Source organism: Mytilus trossulus, chromosome 1 (genome assembly GCF_036588685.1).
Source record: "Mytilus trossulus isolate FHL-02 chromosome 1, PNRI_Mtr1.1.1.hap1, whole genome shotgun sequence".
Taxonomy (NCBI): Eukaryota; Metazoa; Mollusca; class Bivalvia; order Mytilida; family Mytilidae; genus Mytilus; species Mytilus trossulus.
The window spans coordinates 32062128-32081716 of NC_086373.1; the positions used below are offsets into that span (position 1 = coordinate 32062128).

Below are 19589 nucleotides of genomic sequence, written 5' to 3' on the forward strand. Positions count from 1 at the left end.
CCTTGACCAGCTACGTGAATATTGATCAGTCCATTCAACGTTATAGTACGTGTGTTCTTTTTTCGCAGGTATGAGTTCGACGGTTTGAATTGACCAATGAAAACGATCGTTCCTTAAAAAGTTAATCTAATAAAGTTTGTTTGACTGATTATATCGCACGACCTTTCGCTAAGCTTAACCGCAGATAGGTATAACGTTTAGCAATTTATTTTTCTTACAACTCAGCAATGGACAAGCAAAAATTAAAATCACAAAAATACTGAACTCAGAGGAAAATCAAATTGAAAAGTCCATAATCACATGGCAAAATGAAATGACAAAACACATCAAACACGAATGGTACTTGTTAAGATTTTTAAGTTTAAAATTTTGTTATCCATTGCAGAAAATCAATTTGAAAATCTGACTTGGTACAGTCCCTTTCAAATCAAGACAAAGGTGGATTAAAACTGAGTTTATAGCGCCAAACCTCTCACTTTGTTGACAGTCACATCAAATCCCGTTATATTTACGATGATACGTGAACTGAACAGATATAATAAATAAAATAGTCAAAATATGGGTACAGCAGTCATCATCGTGTAATAATTTTCAAAGGAACAATTTAACAGAACATAAAAATATCCATCTACAAAAAAAAAAATTCATTGATTCGCATGTCTGACGTCAGAAAACTGTATACGTCACATATTTTTGTAGTTCAATGTTTATACAAACAATTTTAAAATTGCTCATGTTGGCACTGTTAGCAAACTACTGCTGTCTCGACATGTTGTTTTAAAAAGACCAGAAAGAACGGACGAATTTGTACATTCATAACAGAATTATGTAAAAAGTTAGTACGCTCTGTATTAGCCTTTTGTTTGGACTCTTGAAACACATTGTTATATGTACTACAAGATACCATTATTTAGTATCACATTACGTTCATAACAATGCGATGTTTCAATCAAATTTGAGATGAAAGTCTTAAAAGTCGCTGTTCGTTTTTCTTTGGAACAAATACTCTAAATTACTTTTCATCTTCGTTTAATTTTAACACAATCGAGCACATCATCTTGCTGATCTAAGGTGGAAGGCAATCTTGAAATCGCTTTGGTCGGCTGGTCCAATTTATTTCCAAAACACAGCAGCCAGGGTCATTGCAAGTTAAACTCCGACGAAAATTCAAAACGGAAAGTCCCTATAAATATACGCAAAATACATTAAAAATTTTCTTGTTTGCTTTTTTTTTTTTTTATTATTATAATTATTAGGATTCGATCGTCACTGTTGTGTCTTTTCAAAACAAAAGGCGCAACTAGAGTACAGAATATTACGCCTTGTATCATCTAATCTATCCTATTTCTCCTATATCATAATAGGTTATGTTAATGTTAAGTACAAACGGAAACTTATATTGTCTGATAAAGGTGAATACAAAATTTGAACTTACAACTTTAATAACATATGACTTCATATGCAGCCATTAATTCATATTCGTGTATCAATTCAGACGTAACACGTTGTCTTGTTAAGCATAACCCTTTTGTAAACAAATTATCGGAAAAGAGAAAAAAATAGTTGTCTGACAAGATTAAGTACTAATGGTGGCCGTATGGCCTGTAACAACGGGAAAATTTCGTACTTTATAATAAGCGACAAAAGTCATCACCAAAATGTTACACAATGCAAATAAGACATCAGAAAACATCAAATTCTCCTGAAAAGTAATATTTGGTTTAACTTCATTTTAGTTAACTACTATGCAGATTTGCACCTTAAGTATACTGACATCAGGAAAACATTACAAAAGATGCAAACAGATTTTATTTGTTTACATGTTCTGAATAAAAATAAACATTTTTTTATTAAAAGGGGTTATATAAGTCATGTTTTTATTATTAAGAAGAATGGACTTTGCTACCTGCGTGTGACCTGTCACCCTTATTCCTTTGATATTGATGCATGTAATCTATACTTGAGTGGCACTTTAAAAAGCGAGTGATATCTAATACTTATAATTATGAATGAGATCCTAAATTTTCTAATTAAACAGTTGCCTAACGATGTGAACATTTATGAGAGAAACATTTTCCTTTACGTTATTAACAAGCGTTAACATTTATTTGTACTTCGTCTACAAAAGACTCATCAGTGACACCCGAATAAAAAAAAGTTAAAATGGCCAAATATTTCTAAAAGTTTTGCCAAAAGGACCAAGTATTTTCTAAAAGTTTTGCCAAATACAGCTTAGGTATCAATTGTTTTTGCAATTTAAAAGTCTTGATGTTGTTGTTTCATCAATTAAGAATAGTCCCCAAATCAAGCACACATTTATTTTCATTTCGATTTCAAAAGAATGAACTGTCGTTCTGAAAGATAATAACTTCATATACTGTGAATTCATAATAATTCGATGGATATCAATTTTCATGCGTCTTTCAGATGAAGCACGAATTAAAATGTTCAACAAATATCATTTTTAATAGGCTTTGTATACAGAGATTGGCAAAACCACGAAATCAAATATCCACGAATATGCAAGTTTTCAGCAATCCATGACATCGATATCCACGACAAAAAAAGGAATTCACAGACGGTATATAATTTCCTTTCGTCACCGTAGCACAGTGCGTGGAATTTCAAGCGCAACAGTTAATTTTTAAGTCATTTTTTCTGGTATTACATTATGATCAAACAGAACTTTCATGATCAAATCAAGATTATGAATAAGGGAGGTATGATATACGCTATTAAAACAATTCCAAACGATCAAACAATCAACTGGTAGGGTAAGCAGACTGTTTTTTACAAACAAAAGAAAGCTTACGGCCAATATTGGTTAAGTTTTTGTAAAAAATATCCCCCAAAAAATTTAATTGTAATCTATATGTGTGATATGGGGTTATTATCTTCAGGGTCAGATAACCTTTTCGTGTTAGTTAAAAGAAAATAAAAAATCACTCACTTATTGGCCCGATAATATACATTTAATTGATACATATGAAAGAATGAACGTTCTAAGGGTTCTTGGGGAAAAACGATCGAAATAAACCACGAAAGACTCAACAGTGACGCCTGAATAAAAAAAATAAGTTAAAGGGCCCAAATAAAGTACGAGGGGGGAGAGAAGCGATAACCCTAAATTTCGAGGATTTTATCAAATACAGCTCAGGGAATCAATAGCTGGGGTAGAACATCCTTAGTACTGTAAAATGAGTTTTATAATCAGCTAATTAAATATTATGACCATAATTAGGATGATCAATCTTAGAACAAACGTGATTACTGGTCTAAAAACAAACGATGGAAAAGGTTAACAAACAAAACGCAATAAAACCAAATGAGGGTGAAAAACACGTCCAAATAAATGTAAAGAAGAAAAAAAATCAAAATTACAACAGAAGTACAACATAAGAAACAAGTACCGAGAAACACAAACTACCACTAAGACAAGAAAGAAATTGTGAACGGATCTGGTGGTGCATTGTTAGGAGCGTGTATGCATTTGTCATAATCGAGGAAATGAGGACATCGATTGTATTAGAAGACAGGTATACCATATAGATGAACAATTCAAGAAAGTATCAGTTTCCAAAAACAGATGAATTCAATTTTGCCATATCTGTAAAATATCTTTGTTGTAAGCAACAATCATATATCAAGGAAACAAACACAATGTCACATCATAGAGACATATGTACACTATATACATGCGATGGGACATAGAAATTGAACTTTTACAAATTTATAAAAACAAAGAAAAAATAATCTGTCCTTCCTTTAAGTTCTATATTGAACCTCTTTAACATTTAGCGACATAATATCGTGTCATTTAAATCAATACTGATTCATTACATTTTAAAATATGGTAATCAAACCTCGCAAGACACTCACAACTGCATTAAAAGAGACAGAGTAATACACGCACTTTCTGCTTGTTTCTAAAACCTTTTTTCCATAATGTTAAATTATATCGTATAACCCATTTGATAGTAAACATATTGTTTATGCTAGTTGCGTCTTGTTGTCTCTAGTTAACAAATGGTATAAAGCAATTGGCTTTAAACTTGCTTATCACGAGAACTGATTTAACTTTAGGCATTCAAGTTCATATATTATTTTGCTTTGTTATATTAAAACAGTTTTCAAAGATCATTTGCTATGATCTGGAACATCTGACGGATGATTAGACTATATCAGACTCATAATTGTTGATCGAATCAAAGCACTTGGAAAACCAAGTTCAAGGCAGTTGTTATCAGATAGTTCGTTTCTATGTTTGCTTATGTTTCACTTCAGTGTTTCTGTTGTTCCGTTGTTTTCTATTGTGGTTGATGTGTTTCTCTCGGCTTTGTGACCCGAATTTGTTTTCTTTTAATCAAGTTATGACTTTTGAACAGCAGTATACCAATGTTGCTTTCATTATTCATAAGCTTTGAAAACACAATATTCTGAACATTTGAGCCAAGTACGACGAATGATCACATCTTTCTTAAGGCAAACCTAATTAAGTCTTTCGAATAATTTAAAATTCTATGAGCAGAACATTTACTAAAATGTCAATGATATATCACACCAACTCATTAGGCTGACTGTTTACTTGGAATGTTTCGCTCTCGGAGACGAACGTCCCCAGTAGTCTAGTCAATATTAAGATTAACCTCAAACTAAATACAACTCAAGAAGTTTTTTGTTAATTATTGTGTTGTATTTGAAAAAAAAGAACTTAATTAAAATATACAAGCAGTGGCATGGACCCAGTTGCTTTAAAATCTTACGAAAGAAACTACGTTTACGTATGTTTTTTTCTACGTGAGCGTTTCGTCTATATTTATCAGGGGCTCTCGAATAAAAAAAATTGGTGTGAAAATTTATAAATACGACAAATAAGAAAGCATTGCTAAGTAGTAACAACTTTTAATAAAAACAAAGTACGGTGACAATGTAAAAATGTTTGAAGTTTCCCTAGTGTACTTTTGGATTAATTTTACACACATTGATACACATGTAACACAATGAAAGTACCCTTTGTTGCAGTTATAAACAATGTGATTATCTTTCAAATAAGGGAAGTCACTATTATAATTTTAACTGTTTTTATTTCAAATTGAAGTAAAATTCACATAAAGCTCATTAAAAGATCATTCCTGAAACCGTTGCATTATGCTGGTGCAAGTTTAAATTGGGTTATGCAAACATCATTACTGGAAACAGAGACATTTTAAACATTCTTTATTTTAATGTTGTTGAAGTTAATGTCAATTTAAAAGAAAGTGCCATTTGTCAAATGGCACTGTTTTGTTAACTGTCAAGGATATGACCTACCAATTCTCCGTAATATACACTGAACTTATATAACTTTCAACTTCCCCCTGTGCAGTGAGATGTGTACATTGTATAATTGTCAATCCACACAATTTGTATATTATAATATATGATAAAATTATAACTGAAGTAGATACGGATACAAGTATTTCTCTTTTTAGTCACTAGTTAGCACGTGACACGATAAAGTCAAGTAAGACGCCTCTTATACATTGTTTTGTTTATTATTTAGGAATGTGAACTTAATTAAACAAATGGATATCACAATTCTCTTAATTTGTTTGCTCAATGTTTATCAAGGTAGGAAAAAATAAAGGTTATCATGCATGTACATGTAATTTTGCTAATTGTTGTAAAATTTTGTGACGCTATCTAGATACTTATTCAAATGGTTGGACTATAATATCAGTTTATCAAATACCAAAATTAAAAGAATTATGGAAACAAGACAATTTAACATGCACTAAACATATATAGTTAAAACAAGAGCATACAGCATTTGAATCGTCCGTCCTTAAACTTTAAAACACAATCGGGATATATATATATATAGTAACAGGATAATCATTTATTTCTGACCTGTGCCAGTCACTTTGATCAGAAAGTGTATTACCAGTCTAAAAGACGACAGGCTTAAATACTGCAATTAGAACAGATGTTTTGTTCTCTGTTAGTCCAGAAAGAATCACAAACAACAAGAATCAAAATAAAAGTTATTTAACTATGAATTATTTTTATGTAGTCATCATTTTAAAATATCTGAGTGAATACAGATCTTTAAAATTTTCGAAATACTAAGGATTTCCTACACCTGAAACAGATCATATTAACTGTATTTTGCAAAACCTTTTATGATGTTGGATTAACAATGCTCTACTACTTCATACTTTATTTGCCCTTTTTGAAGTTATTTAATTGACGAATGTCCGTTCACAATACAAAATTAAGGAGGTGGAATATGATTGCCAATGAGACATCAATCCACCGGATTTCAAATAAAGCGGATGCAAGAAATTACAAGTTATGTTGTAAGCGATTATAATGGCCTGCAACAATGAGAAAAATATACCGTATATAATATACGTCTATAAAAGGTATGACAAAAAGCAAAACAGTTATAACTGATATACAAACTTTGCACATTAAGAATGTGGCCAATTTAAATATATGTGTGATCTCTAAACCCTCTCCTAACCTGCGACATTGGTGTTACATCACCACATAAGACCAATTTGTAAATATCAGATGCATTAGAGTCAAGAATCTATGGGAGGCAACACAAACTAACTAACATAAACACAATAGAGAAACCATCATATTAGAGTGCTAAACTGAATGTCTAAAGTATCAAGCAGTACACATATTGTAAAAGGCATTTATTACCCGAAAACTACTTGCAGATATTGAAAAAATATATAAGTATATATGTCTGTATTTTACATGAGCATATACTAACACTACAATATTACTGTAACTATTGCACACCTTTGTAAACTGTGCGAAGGAAGCGAGCCAAAAATATTTTAGACAATTTGAGCCATGCGATAAGAGAAGATTATTATCTTGTAATTCAATGAAAGCCAAAATATTCATTTCCACAATCTGAAGTGCCTTCACCTTTAATCAAAATGTATCACTACAAAGCTTCTATAATCGTTGTACTATTCTCCGTGTTCAGGAATCGTTATTTTAGTAATGAAATTTGTAATAATCTATATCAAGTACTGTAAGAACACAAAATTACTATAGTTCCATTAGATTTTCCCAAAGAATTTACGTTGTTATTTCAGTCAGTTTTAATGAACTTGCAAACTTGGCTAGATATCACATGTTATAAAATGCAACTAGTTATTTTCTGTTTGATTGCATGCTCTTTTGAAAGAACTCAATTGTTTTTACATTTAATATATTGTCGGTGCATTTTCCGTTGTGAAGGCATAATCATTCACAAAAAACCTTGTATACTTTACTAATCAGCTATTCCAACCATGGAATCATATAATATAAAGACATTCATATTCTTGTTGTAAACCGTTATAAACAATATCTCAGGTTTACGAATATTGTGCAATTAAGATGAAAATACAGATACCAATACTGAAACATATACAATACTTTACAGTGTCCAAGATCCATTTTGCATAAACATAAAATGATATCTATTGGAATATTTTATTTGCATCTATTTATGGTGTCATTTCAAACAATTAATGCCGCAACTGCTATGAAAGAAACCATTTGTTTCATTCTAGCCCCTTCGGAACAAACGATCTCAAATTCAAGGTAAATTCACCAAAACAGTCGCTTGTCAAGTTACCGTAATATTGCTGTACAGACATTATTTATATCATTGCTAAGGGTCTTTTTTTTTATGTATTTAAGGATATTGCACTAAATGCTACGTCTGCAACTCCGAAGAGCATCCAGAATTTTGTGGCCGCGAAGGAAACTTTACAGAGGAAAATGCACAACACATTGCAGACTGTAATGGAAACTGTTATGTGGGTACACTCACAGGTGAAAATGGAGAAGGTTAGTTTATTCCTCTTGTGTATTACGTCATGTTGCCGTTATGAAAGTTCAATTGAAATGATTAAATTAGGGAAAAAAGTAGTACACGGTTCCCACCCCATAAATATTCAGTAATGTTTTTATTGCTCAATGTTAACTTTCATTTCCACAACTGACTCACTGATAATTTAATCTCGGAATTATAACACATTTAAAAGCTAACAAAACATTCAGGTTTTGTCATAAGGATTTTTTGTGTTGAATTTTTCCCGGATACCATTATTTTTGCGATTTAACTTTTGATTTTAAAGTTCTCAAAAAGATATACACCTCTATTTGACCATCTGATTTTTCTATGAAACATTTGACTCGGATCGAATCATGCATTGTAAAAATGCCTTACTTATAAATATAGGTAGGGTTTTACCTCGAAAGTTCCCATTGTTAAACCTTTCAATCTCATCTCTTTGGGTACATGGTACACACTGTATATTTTTTAACGTAACAAATAAAAAAAGGACTAAAATCATTGCAGAAAATGAATACTTCTAGCTAAGGGGAAAATAGAAAAAGGATAAAAATTAATTTGAAAAAAGGATTCAGAAGGCCAACAGGAACAAAACAATCACAGACTTATAAACGTCAATAATTTAGCCATCTCAAACAAAGTAATAAAACGGGTAACATAATATTGTATCATACTTGATTAAATTTTAGTTTGATAAGGATACAAGTATACGTTTCAAATATATTTTCCTTTTTTGCCAATGAACTTTTTAAAAAAAAAAAAATTTATGATTTTTTTAATACTATCTCTCATCGTAATGTCATACCACCCTGTTTTTTATTTATCGTTTTATCTCAAAGTCCCCTTTAAATCTTTATTTTAGCACATTTAAGACAGTGTCTGCCAAGCAAAATAACTGGATGTGAAATAAAAGAGAGTGGCTCCATATGCCAATGTGGAACAGACTTTTGTAATAAGGATTTGATGACGTGCTACAAACAAAACATCAATATTCTCCGATGCAAACAAGCTCTGAAACCAGTACAGATGACACAGACATCGGATAGGAACAAAATGGCACCAAAAACATCGTTACAGTTTTTTGTTATCATTGCAAGCGTTTTCATGCTATTTATTTTTCAAATAAGTTGACCATTTATGACTGCTATCCAGGATAATTTATCACCATGGTAGAACTCATTTTGATATATATTTTTAGAACTGACCAATCTTGTGTCCAGTTTGGAAATTGATATGAACAACATTGCATTGGTTTTTCAAAAAGTTATCAAACCCTTTTGAAAAGACGAATATAACTTTCAATTCGATTAAGCTCATTGGATTATTTTATGCCAAATGGTTCTAATGCTGATTTCTTCATGATTGTTTTGTGGGTAAAAAGCTAGTGACCAATATTTATATTTTTTTATATTTAAGTGTGAAGTACAGTACGACCGGCTTGTAATAAAATCTCGAATATACCATTTGCTAATCGTTAAACTGCTGGAGATTGCAAAGGAGTAGGTCCGGTAAGGACTCATTTTGGCCTCAAATTTCAGTTTCATCTGACGAAAGATTTTGACCACTTTTTAAACACTTAAGTGTCTATTTCACTTGATTTAATTAATTTATGTGAAAGATTTTAACTGATTTAGTCATTAAAAACGGTCCGATTCAAGCTCAAATATGAAAAATCTCTCAAATCTGCCAAAAAACGACACTTCTCAGATGTTTTTTGTCAAAAACGAAAGTGGCCGCATCTGTGTTCATCCACAACCTTTATATATGTTATGTATTATCATGAAATACAACTTACATTTCAATATTAAGGATGAACACGAATGCGGCCACTTTCGTTTCACACGGAAACCGTCTAAAATTTAACTAAAATGATAGAATTTTGTATTTTTTTGTAATTTAGCATGACTTAATAGTGCTACGACACGATATATGTGCATTGTATTGTCAAAAACGGCCCATATTTATGTAGCAGAACCATTTAAATGTTTAATAAATAACTAAAACTTTACATTTTATCAATTTTGTAAAACTGTTATTTTTTGGGACCAAAAGGGGGTCTTACCGGACCTACTCATTTGAAGCATTGGGGGAAGTAAGGAATTTATGTTGCAAATAGTTTCTCGAGAAAAAACGAAACAAAAATAAAATATACCCAATTGCATAAGTCAAAGGACTATCGCTGCAGAGTAAGACAGCACAAAATGATTTGCAAACCATCCCAGAGATTGCGTTACTTTTCATTAGCGTACATATTAATTTACTTTGATAACATCTAATGAGTGGTTTTTTTTGTCGCAAATACTTTAATTTTCTATTTTCTTCCAGTAATCAATATTGTGTTTTCCCTTTGAAATGCAATGCACCTTCACACATTACTATACTTATATTTAGAATACCATTTTTATCCAATTATTCAGCTACCTTTTATGTTCTATGTTCTCGCTTTTATAAATTGGTCACATATATGCAAGTGACGGCATTGGTCCAAGTGATCAATTCAACGGCATGCAGTTCTTAGACCGGAACTAAACAGACTAATTAGAATTGTTAATAAACAATATTCACTGAAACCGTTTTAATTATCTCTTAATTAAAATATATATTGAAATGCAAAAACAAAATATATATAGATTATTTTCTTTAGAATTTAATTTTATTCAATATTTATATTAATTTTGTATTATAATTCAGATTTTATATGTACGTCGTTTATTTTCCCATCGAAACTATTGTCAATGAATACATATTTAATTTTACACCGGAGGGAGTATTATTTGGTTTTAATCTATGTTTATTTGTTTCCATCAGATTCTCTATTATAAAAGATTCCTATTCTATCATATATCAGGATTTATTTATTGAATTATTTCACATTCGGTTGAGTAAATACACTTAGGCGAGTGACTTTAACCATAAAATCAAATTTTTAATGCACCTACCTAACACACGGCTAAATTATATATCATTTTAAAGCTACACATCTGTTTTGCCCGGTCGTAAAAAAATCGTACGGTGCAATTTCCGTCTAATCGAGAACGAATAAGTGCATATTTTTGAAGATTTCAGCCTGATTGCATTATATGACTTTTATATACTTAATTCACATATGCAAACAATTTAAACTTTTAGCAGAGCGATTAACAGTCATTATTCAATTTTTTCAATTCAGTTTTTAATATTTAAAGCGTGTTTTTGACAGAGCGCACATGTTTCCTGAAATTCGAGTAAAAGTTAACAAAATGTGTGAAAACCCATTTTTTTCTTTCTGGTGCAACTGCTAAATACTTTAAACTAAAAGTAATAATGACTATCAACGAAGTTTTTGACATCATAAAATTTCCTAAAAGTATGCTTACTTCTAATCAAACAGCAAATCATAACAACTCATACAGTTGCCCATAATACCGCCATCTGCGAAAACACTGCTTTTAAGAATTTCTTCCTATTTAAACATTGTATGTGGTCAATATAAGATTTAATAAACAAATTCTTAAGAATCTGAGAAATTTAAAGTAAAAAAATATGTGCATCTTATTGCTTGAAATAATAGGGATGAAACTAAGAGAATTGCAATCTGCATTGTAACTACCAGTCTGAAATAAACATATTTTGACTTTTCTAATTGTTTGATTTGTAGCTTCATTATAAATATTGATGAAGTGAAAAGACCATTTTATTTATTTATGTGAATTGAAAATTTCGACCATGATAAATAAAAATAAACTGATGAAAATTGAAATTTCAAAGAATTTCAAAAAACTAGTAAACACATTATAAAACTTGATTTCTTGACTGCTTGAATTGCGTTGATCATTGTTTACATGTATTAATTCATAAAATAAGAATGATTTTGAAGAAAAAATATCCATTTATACGCAAAGATTCTAGTTACAACTAGACTTCCTGAATAGCTTGAATGACTAGTTCATTTTTCATACGAGGATGACTTCATGCAAGAGTTTCTGATGACGACTGAAAAGAAGCTTTCATTATCTTGAAACTTCACTTTCCACTATATAGATGATGTCATCTCACTAAAGAGCGCAAAATTTGTGACAATGTTGGACATGTATTTTCCATTGAAATTGGAAATAAAAGACTCAACAGATATAGTTTACGCCATCACGTATCTTGAAATCGATGATGAGGGTTGGTTGAGAAAAAGTTTTACGACAAGAGAAATGTGCATAAAACAACTCATAAAACCAACCCTTACTACAACATTATAAACTTCTCATTTCCATCTAACAACATTATAGCAACGCCTGCATATCTTTACTACTAAAGGAGGAGACCGATTTTATTGAGCCGCATCTCGTCTGAAATAAAGGCAACTATAGTATACCGCTATTCAATAGTGATCAATCGATTTACTAGTAACTGAAATAAATCCGGGTCACAAAACTAGAGAAACGCATAAACTATAAGAGGAACACAACGATATAACAGAAACACTGAACTGCTACAAAAAAACACACGCCATCATACAAAGAAACAGAGTATTCGATACCAACTGTCATATGCCTGACTTGGTACAGGATATTTGAAGAAAAATGGTGGTTTAAACGTGGTTCTAAACCAGAGTTCAAATGCAAAGTTGAAATCAGCCCTTTAAAAATTGCATGGACGCCACTACGAGTTGGTTGACAATTATGAGATATCTGTTTCGCCAGATGGCGACTGATAAGTTCCATCGACGTAACCAAATTGCCGTCATCTCTGCCGTGAATGACACCAACCGAATAAGGCTTGGCACCGAGTTAGGAAATACATGAGCCACAAGACGGGTAAAAGACAGCAGTGGTGTAGTGGTTAGTGGTTCCTGGTTCGATTCCCGTTCCGTGATGAAAATGTTAGGGACTGAATTTTCGGCTCTACTAGACACCATTTGTGAGTATGGTCTTAAGGAAACAATGAAAGTCCAATGGAAGGGGACGATAAATGGCTGTCCCGTGTAAAGAGAGAGCCATACCTCTTGCACGTTAAACACACGTTTGTAGATTTCGAAGAAGAGCAAACTAATGACGCTACAAGGTAGCACTTGCTCACGCAAAGTGGAAAGAGATTAATTAAAGTTGCAAAACTTGTTTCCCAATCCATTTTAAATAAATATGTTTAAACTAAGACGGTTGTCACATGTGGAACATAATCTGCCTACCCTTTGGGAGCCCTGAGTTCACTCAAAATCTTTTGGGGAGATTGTGTTACTCAATCTGTAGCTTTATATGTTGTGTTTTGTATACTGTTGCTTGTCTTGTTCGTTTGTTGCCCAGCTTTGTCAGTTCGTTTTTAATTATGAGTTTGATGTCCCTATAGTATATTTCGTCCTTATTCAAGTAGTAAAAAGTTTTCAAATGATAGATCAGTGTAGCTAAATGTATCATGATAACGATTTGGTTCTATATATATATATATATCACCGTGAGCAAATTAAGTTACTTAGTATTTTCGCGGATATTTGTCTTATTGCATTTATCTTCTTCAATTTACTTTGAGGTGATTTTTGGCCGATTTTCCTTCCTGCAACTTAATGTCTTTAAAGAATAAAAAATACCAAAGGGACAATCAACATCTAAAACCATGAATCAAATAAAGTTAATTAAAACCATGAACAAAATAAAACTAAAGTCCAAGAGACGAACAACAGTCCACAAAACACAGCATACAATGAAAACGATCACTCCTAAAACAGCGAATGATCTTATAAGGTAAAGAAGGGTATTAACTTTGTCATTTTTTTATTATACACTGCTTATAGTGTTTTACATCCACAATGACATGCTTATGTATTTTAAAAGCTTATGTAGAAATTTCTCAAAGCATCTTTTATTCAAATAATTAAAGCGAATAAACTTCTAAACACATTTAATATGATTTAATATAACACGATTTTAAACTAAATAAGAAACAGCCGCATTTTATTTAGTTTGTTTACATCACGCTCCAGACAACCAAGTGTTTCTAACCAAGGTTATTTATTTCAATGTTGCCTACGATTTTGTAGCAAAGTCATGCTTGCATTTAAACATAACTACAAAAAGTAAAAAAGTTTGACTCAGTAAAAAACAGTTTAACCTCAATTACCTCGCATATAATATGTTCTAACTTTAAATATCCCTTCTTTTATTATGAAATCTCATTCTCCTCCCTGATATTCTCAATTAGCGATGTGCTATTTTAACATAAATTAACAAAATGATCGCTATTTGAAGATGGTAGATTTTTTGGGCAACTGCAAACACTTCAATAGAAGGCTGTTCCATGAACAAAAATAAATAATAACATCTTAAAATTACAAAACAAATATTCCTTTACCTAAAATATATATATTTGTCTACTTTTTAGCATACAAATATCGATTCCCCAAGCTATATTTAACTTTTTGAAAAAAAAATCATTTTTTCAGAATTTGTGATAAACTTCAATTTTCTGGAAATTTTGCGCATCGAATTTCTTATTTTTTGTTTGATTTGAAAATCATGTATCACGTTCCATAAAGTTCATATGATCTTTTGAAAAATTTTAGGGTACAAGAATAAGAACATAGCGTTTTATTTAATAATCGTAAAAATTGGATTTTTTTTTCAAGACCTTTGACCTTGATTTAACAGAAAATGCATCGTACGATTTTTTTACGACCAGGCAAAACAGAAAGTACAGATTATCAGCTTTCGAATGATATATAATACAGCCGTGTGTTAGGTGGGTGCATTAAAGTCGTTAACTAAGCGTCTTCTTGAAATAAGTCACTCGCCTAACTGTGTTAAAAACAGATCCTACCAATGCATCGAGAATGATACGATAGTTGTTAAGTCGAGACATTTAAATTTTCAAAATTTAAAACACGAGGCTCGCAGAGCCTTTTAAATATTTAAAATTTAACTGTCTAGAGTGGATAAATATTGTATTACACGAGATTTGGTGGTGGAATCTGTTTCTCTAATGATTTTTAAACAATATGCAGACAAACTCAATACTTCTTTTCAAATGATCTGCAAAAAAAGATGTGTTCTTTCTATGTGACGTCATCAGGCATGGTCGCCTTTTTTTCGTGCCGTCACAACAGGAAATTCAGAAGAAAGCAAGAATATTCGACGTCATAATCGAATTTTGACCAATGATGAACTGGGATCAAACGATTCCCGCGTTGATTTAAATACAAATAATCAACATGTCAGAAAAGGGATAAATCGTGTAAGAACTAGAGAAACTTTTATGCATAATTACACAAATCTACTTTTATTTAAAGCATTTTTATCACCTTTGACAATGTACCATTTTTATATAATATCCGAGATGAATTTTAAAATGTGTGTTGTTTGAATTATTGTATTTGTAAATCAAATAAAATATAATTTTTTGCGTGTTTTTTTTTATATCTATCCAACCATTAACGTACAGAAAGGAGTTCTGTGCATACACGACAAGTTACATGACATGGAGAGTTATGGATGCCAGCATCATCATCTTTTTTTGTACTTTTGCAAAGTCATGATAGAAAGTCACACTTCATATTCTCTTATTCAAGAAGATTGTTGACACCTTAAATGACTTATAGATCAGGTCTCTGGTTAAAATGCCAACTTATGGTTTAAAGCTTTCTTTTGATTTTTTTTTTCGTCTTTTGACGATGGCAACTATTTGATGCACGGCATCAGCACATAATTGATGACATCATTTTTTATTTGAAGAGCAGTTCTTGTAACGTCATTATCACTTTCTATCTTCGGTGAAAACAGCGTTATTTCCGTTCTGAATCACGTAAGATGGAAGCAATATTAGATCGTAAATTGGAATCCTGACACCTCATATCAAAAATACCATATGACAGCCAAAACTAGCCTGTTTATTATCGCAAAATTGTGTAGAAAGTGGTGAGCAGGTCAACACGAAATATTGAGATTAACGCAGAGTATCTCGAGAAAAATGTGAACTAGCTAAAATCAACTTAAAAAATATTGCGAGCAGCCCTCAGCTCTAAAGATTATAAACGTCGGTACCATACTGATTAATAATTATTTTGAGCCCAGACCGACTGTGCCGGAGGAACACTTGAGCCCAGACCGACTGTGCAAGAGGTACACATATGTTTTATTTTTGGCAAGCTTCTCATCATTGTTGTACCAAAAAAAAAGATAGAATATGAAAAAGTGTAATATATTTCTACAACAAACTCCCAAATGTAACGGTCACTGTTGGAATTTCGGATCCTCAATGCCCTTCAACTTCGTATTTATTTGGCTTTTTAACTTTTTTGATATGAGCGTCACTGATGAGTCTTATGTAGACGAAACTCGCGTTTGGCGTATTAAATTATAATCCTGGTACTTTTGTACTATTATATGACGTCATATATCGAATGACGTCATTGTTGGACATTTTACGTCACAAACGTTGAGCGGTAGTTTTTTCTGGCACACTAAATACAATTGGGAAAAACAACTGACAGCAAGAGAATTAATGCTATAATCCTGGTACCTTTGATAACTATCTGTTAAAAACTGTGATAACATAAACCAAAAAAAAATGTTTTGATTTCAACATTAGACCTATCACACACTTAAAATGGTAAGTTATTTGCACAAAGGCTAAAATCACTTTTTACAAGAAGTGATTTCATTCAGACCTAAAAGGCCGAAAGGTGTATGCATTTTGTAATTTAAAGTTTATTGTGTATTGATTCTTATCATTTATATTAGACACATATCACCTATTCGTAGCCCCCATTTCTATCCTTTTTTGTACCTACAAGCAATAATAGAGGAAGGCGGGATCAATTATATACATTTATTTACACGTCAATTTGTGCTGGTTATCCAAACTTTGGCAATAATCATCATACATTTTCAAATACATTCATTAATTTTTTTTTGTATTATCCAAAATGTGTCCAACAAAAAAGGGACGAAAGATACCTGAGGGACAGTCAAACTCATAGATAAAATATAAACTTACAAAGCCATTGTTAAAAAAGAAAAACAAATAATTATTATAGTACAAACGACAAAACATAGAATACTAAAGACTTAGCAACACGAATCCAACCAAAAACCGGAGTGATCTTAAGGTGCTTAAGATGGGTAAATTGATCCTGCTCTACATGTAGAACCCGTTGTGTTGCTCATGTTATTACACACTCGGTAGATAGTGTATTCGGAGGGTCATAAAATGAAAAGGGAACGGGATTGTAGTACGAAATAAGGAACATATCCGATATCATCTGTGAAGCGGATATTCCATAACAGTCAACCAACTTCATTGTATAAGGATCACCAGTGCTTTAACTTTCTTTTTTACAAAATCCTTTGCGTAGATTTATTTTGTTTAAGATATGTAATACCTTCCAGTATGTTCTTAACCGGTCCCGACTTGGTAGTGTTACATCTTTCAAAGTCTGTTCGAATTATTTGGCAAAGAATTCCGCTCAAACTTTTGATAGAGGCCATCTTACACTTGCATTTTATTTTTGTTGCACTGTGTTGAAGCCCTCATTGTGTGACTATGAGATGAAGAACAGTAATATAAGCGCTGTTTCGTTTGATAATGGTTTTGATTTTTATATTAATAGGTATAGTTGATGGAGAACTTTTGTTTTTAAGACTTAAGAATTTCGCCTAGAATCATTAAAGTCCATCTTTTAAAAAGAATTGACAAAATGTAAAAAAAACAAATTCATACGGATACAATTACAGGGACTTATTTTCTACACTTTTGAGGGAATAAGACAAGGGTGTCATTATCTTCAATAAATTTTGTTTTGATGAGTTGAAATAATGGTAATTAAAATACCGGAACATATACAACTATAAGGTCAGCAATTAAAATAGATGGATTAATTAAAACAACACTATTTTTTATATGTTCAAGATAGAAACAAAGGAGAAATAAACACCGAGTTAACATGAACTTTAAAAGGAGCTCGACGAGGAGCATCGACATTGTGAGTGTCTCTCTTTAAAATTAACGTGAATTGTCACTCAAAATACCACAACGCAAATAGGACACAATCGGTAGAATATACTGGTACCAAGTATCTAAAAACTTAAACAAAATAAATCTACAAAAGTTGCAATTGCCAAAGTAATTCTTAAATGGGTGAAATCCATAAACTCCTGACAAAATTAACCGTGGGACTACATCAACCAACGCAACGAACCCTTGTTATATAGCTAGCAAAGCCTCCAAGTTGTAAGACCGATGTTAATGGTTTCGTTATTATGACAAATAGGTCGAGCAAACATAATTGGTATATTTGACAATAATTGGGATTCAGCAATCAACATTGTGTTAACATACATTTTAATATTTTAATCAGTTGAGTTGATGTCTGGAGCGGGTATGTCAGTAACTGCTAGTAGTCCATTGTACATTTATGTATCATTTACATTTAGCTTAGTATCTTTTGTTACCTATTCTGCTCGAACTTCCTTTAAATTGCGTTTCACTGTGTGTATTGCTGTGTGTTTTTTTTGTTATACATCTTCATTTGCTAGATGAATAGAGGGAGGGTTGAGATCTTACAAACCATGTTTCTTTGCGCCTGTCTCAAGTTAGTGGCCTCAAGCCTTTGTTAATCTTGAATGTTTTTTTTTAATTTTAGTTCATTTATATGTTTTGAAATTTAGTGTGACTTTTATATTCAGTGAATAAGTACATATTCTAGTTTATGGTCAGCTGAGTCCCACCTCCTGCTGAAGAGTTTTTTTTTCGCTGTATTGAAGAATCAATGATGAACCTCGGCTAATGCGTTGTTGTCTTTTTGGCACATTAACCATTTCCAGACTCCATTCTATCATAGACACAACTGACTTTAAATTAAAAAAGGAAAGGAAAATAAATCAGAAAAAGACGTCAACATCAAGTTATAGCAGTTTATAATAATCCGACGAAGACCCAACCAACACATTTTTTTTCTCGCAATTGATGGCACGTACAGTATTTTAAAACTTAATATCGTACTGTATTTATTTTTCTGATCAAGTTTTGATTAAGAAGAAGCATAACATTTTGTAATTAGCATATCTCTAATGATTCGTGACCGAAGAACTTATCTATTGTTGAATTCAGTCGTTCTTCCGTGTAACACTATTGAAGCAGTTTTTAGGTGCCACATGTGGAGCTAGATCTGCGTACCCTGTCGGATCACCTCAGATCATCCCTAGTTTTTTATGGGGTTCGTGTTGCTTATTCTTAAATTTTCTATGTTGTGTCATGTGTACTATTGTTTGTCTGTTTGTCTTTTTCATTTTTGGCCATGGCGTTGTCAGTTTATTTTCGAATTATGAGTTTGACTGTCCCTCTTGTATCTTTTGTACCTCTCTTATGTGTAAGTAGCACAATTCAGTGAAAATTAGCAAGAAATGAAACCCGTATAGGGTGACCATGTGTAATTATTCAGACATGCAAACGCCCTAAAATTGAACCGAATTTATGTTACTGCTGTGAAATAGGTAGTTGATAATTGGAACGTTATGAAGATCAAGATATGAAGCAGACATTTTAAATCCAGTAGTATCCTTCATCTCAAATTCACAGAAATGTAAACCCTCATTGGCAGTTGGGTTATTGAGTGATACAACGTCACTAGTTTACCTTAAAGTAAAATGAAAAAAAACTTTTCAAGATGAAAAGACTTCTTTCAATTATGTAGGGATAATTCCCTAGGAAGACGACGCATAGTAAAACAGTTCCATTTTTATATATTCGCAATGAAAAAAAGTATTTTTAAGGCGTTGTTTTG

The 19589-nt window shown here is 31.8% G+C and overlaps 1 protein-coding gene across 1 annotated transcript; it reads left to right on the top strand.

Annotated features, from left to right (window-relative positions):
• Window positions 1-5467: 5467 nt before the first annotated feature.
• On the top strand, window positions 5468-8992 carry LOC134721638 (uncharacterized). Its single transcript, XM_063584770.1, has 3 exons — window positions 5468-5610; window positions 7693-7842; window positions 8712-8992. The coding sequence occupies exons 1-3, from the start codon at window positions 5565-5567 to the stop codon at window positions 8978-8980; spliced, it is 465 nt and encodes a 154-aa protein (XP_063440840.1). The 5' UTR covers window positions 5468-5564; the 3' UTR covers window positions 8981-8992.
• Window positions 8993-19589: the final 10597 nt, after the last annotated feature.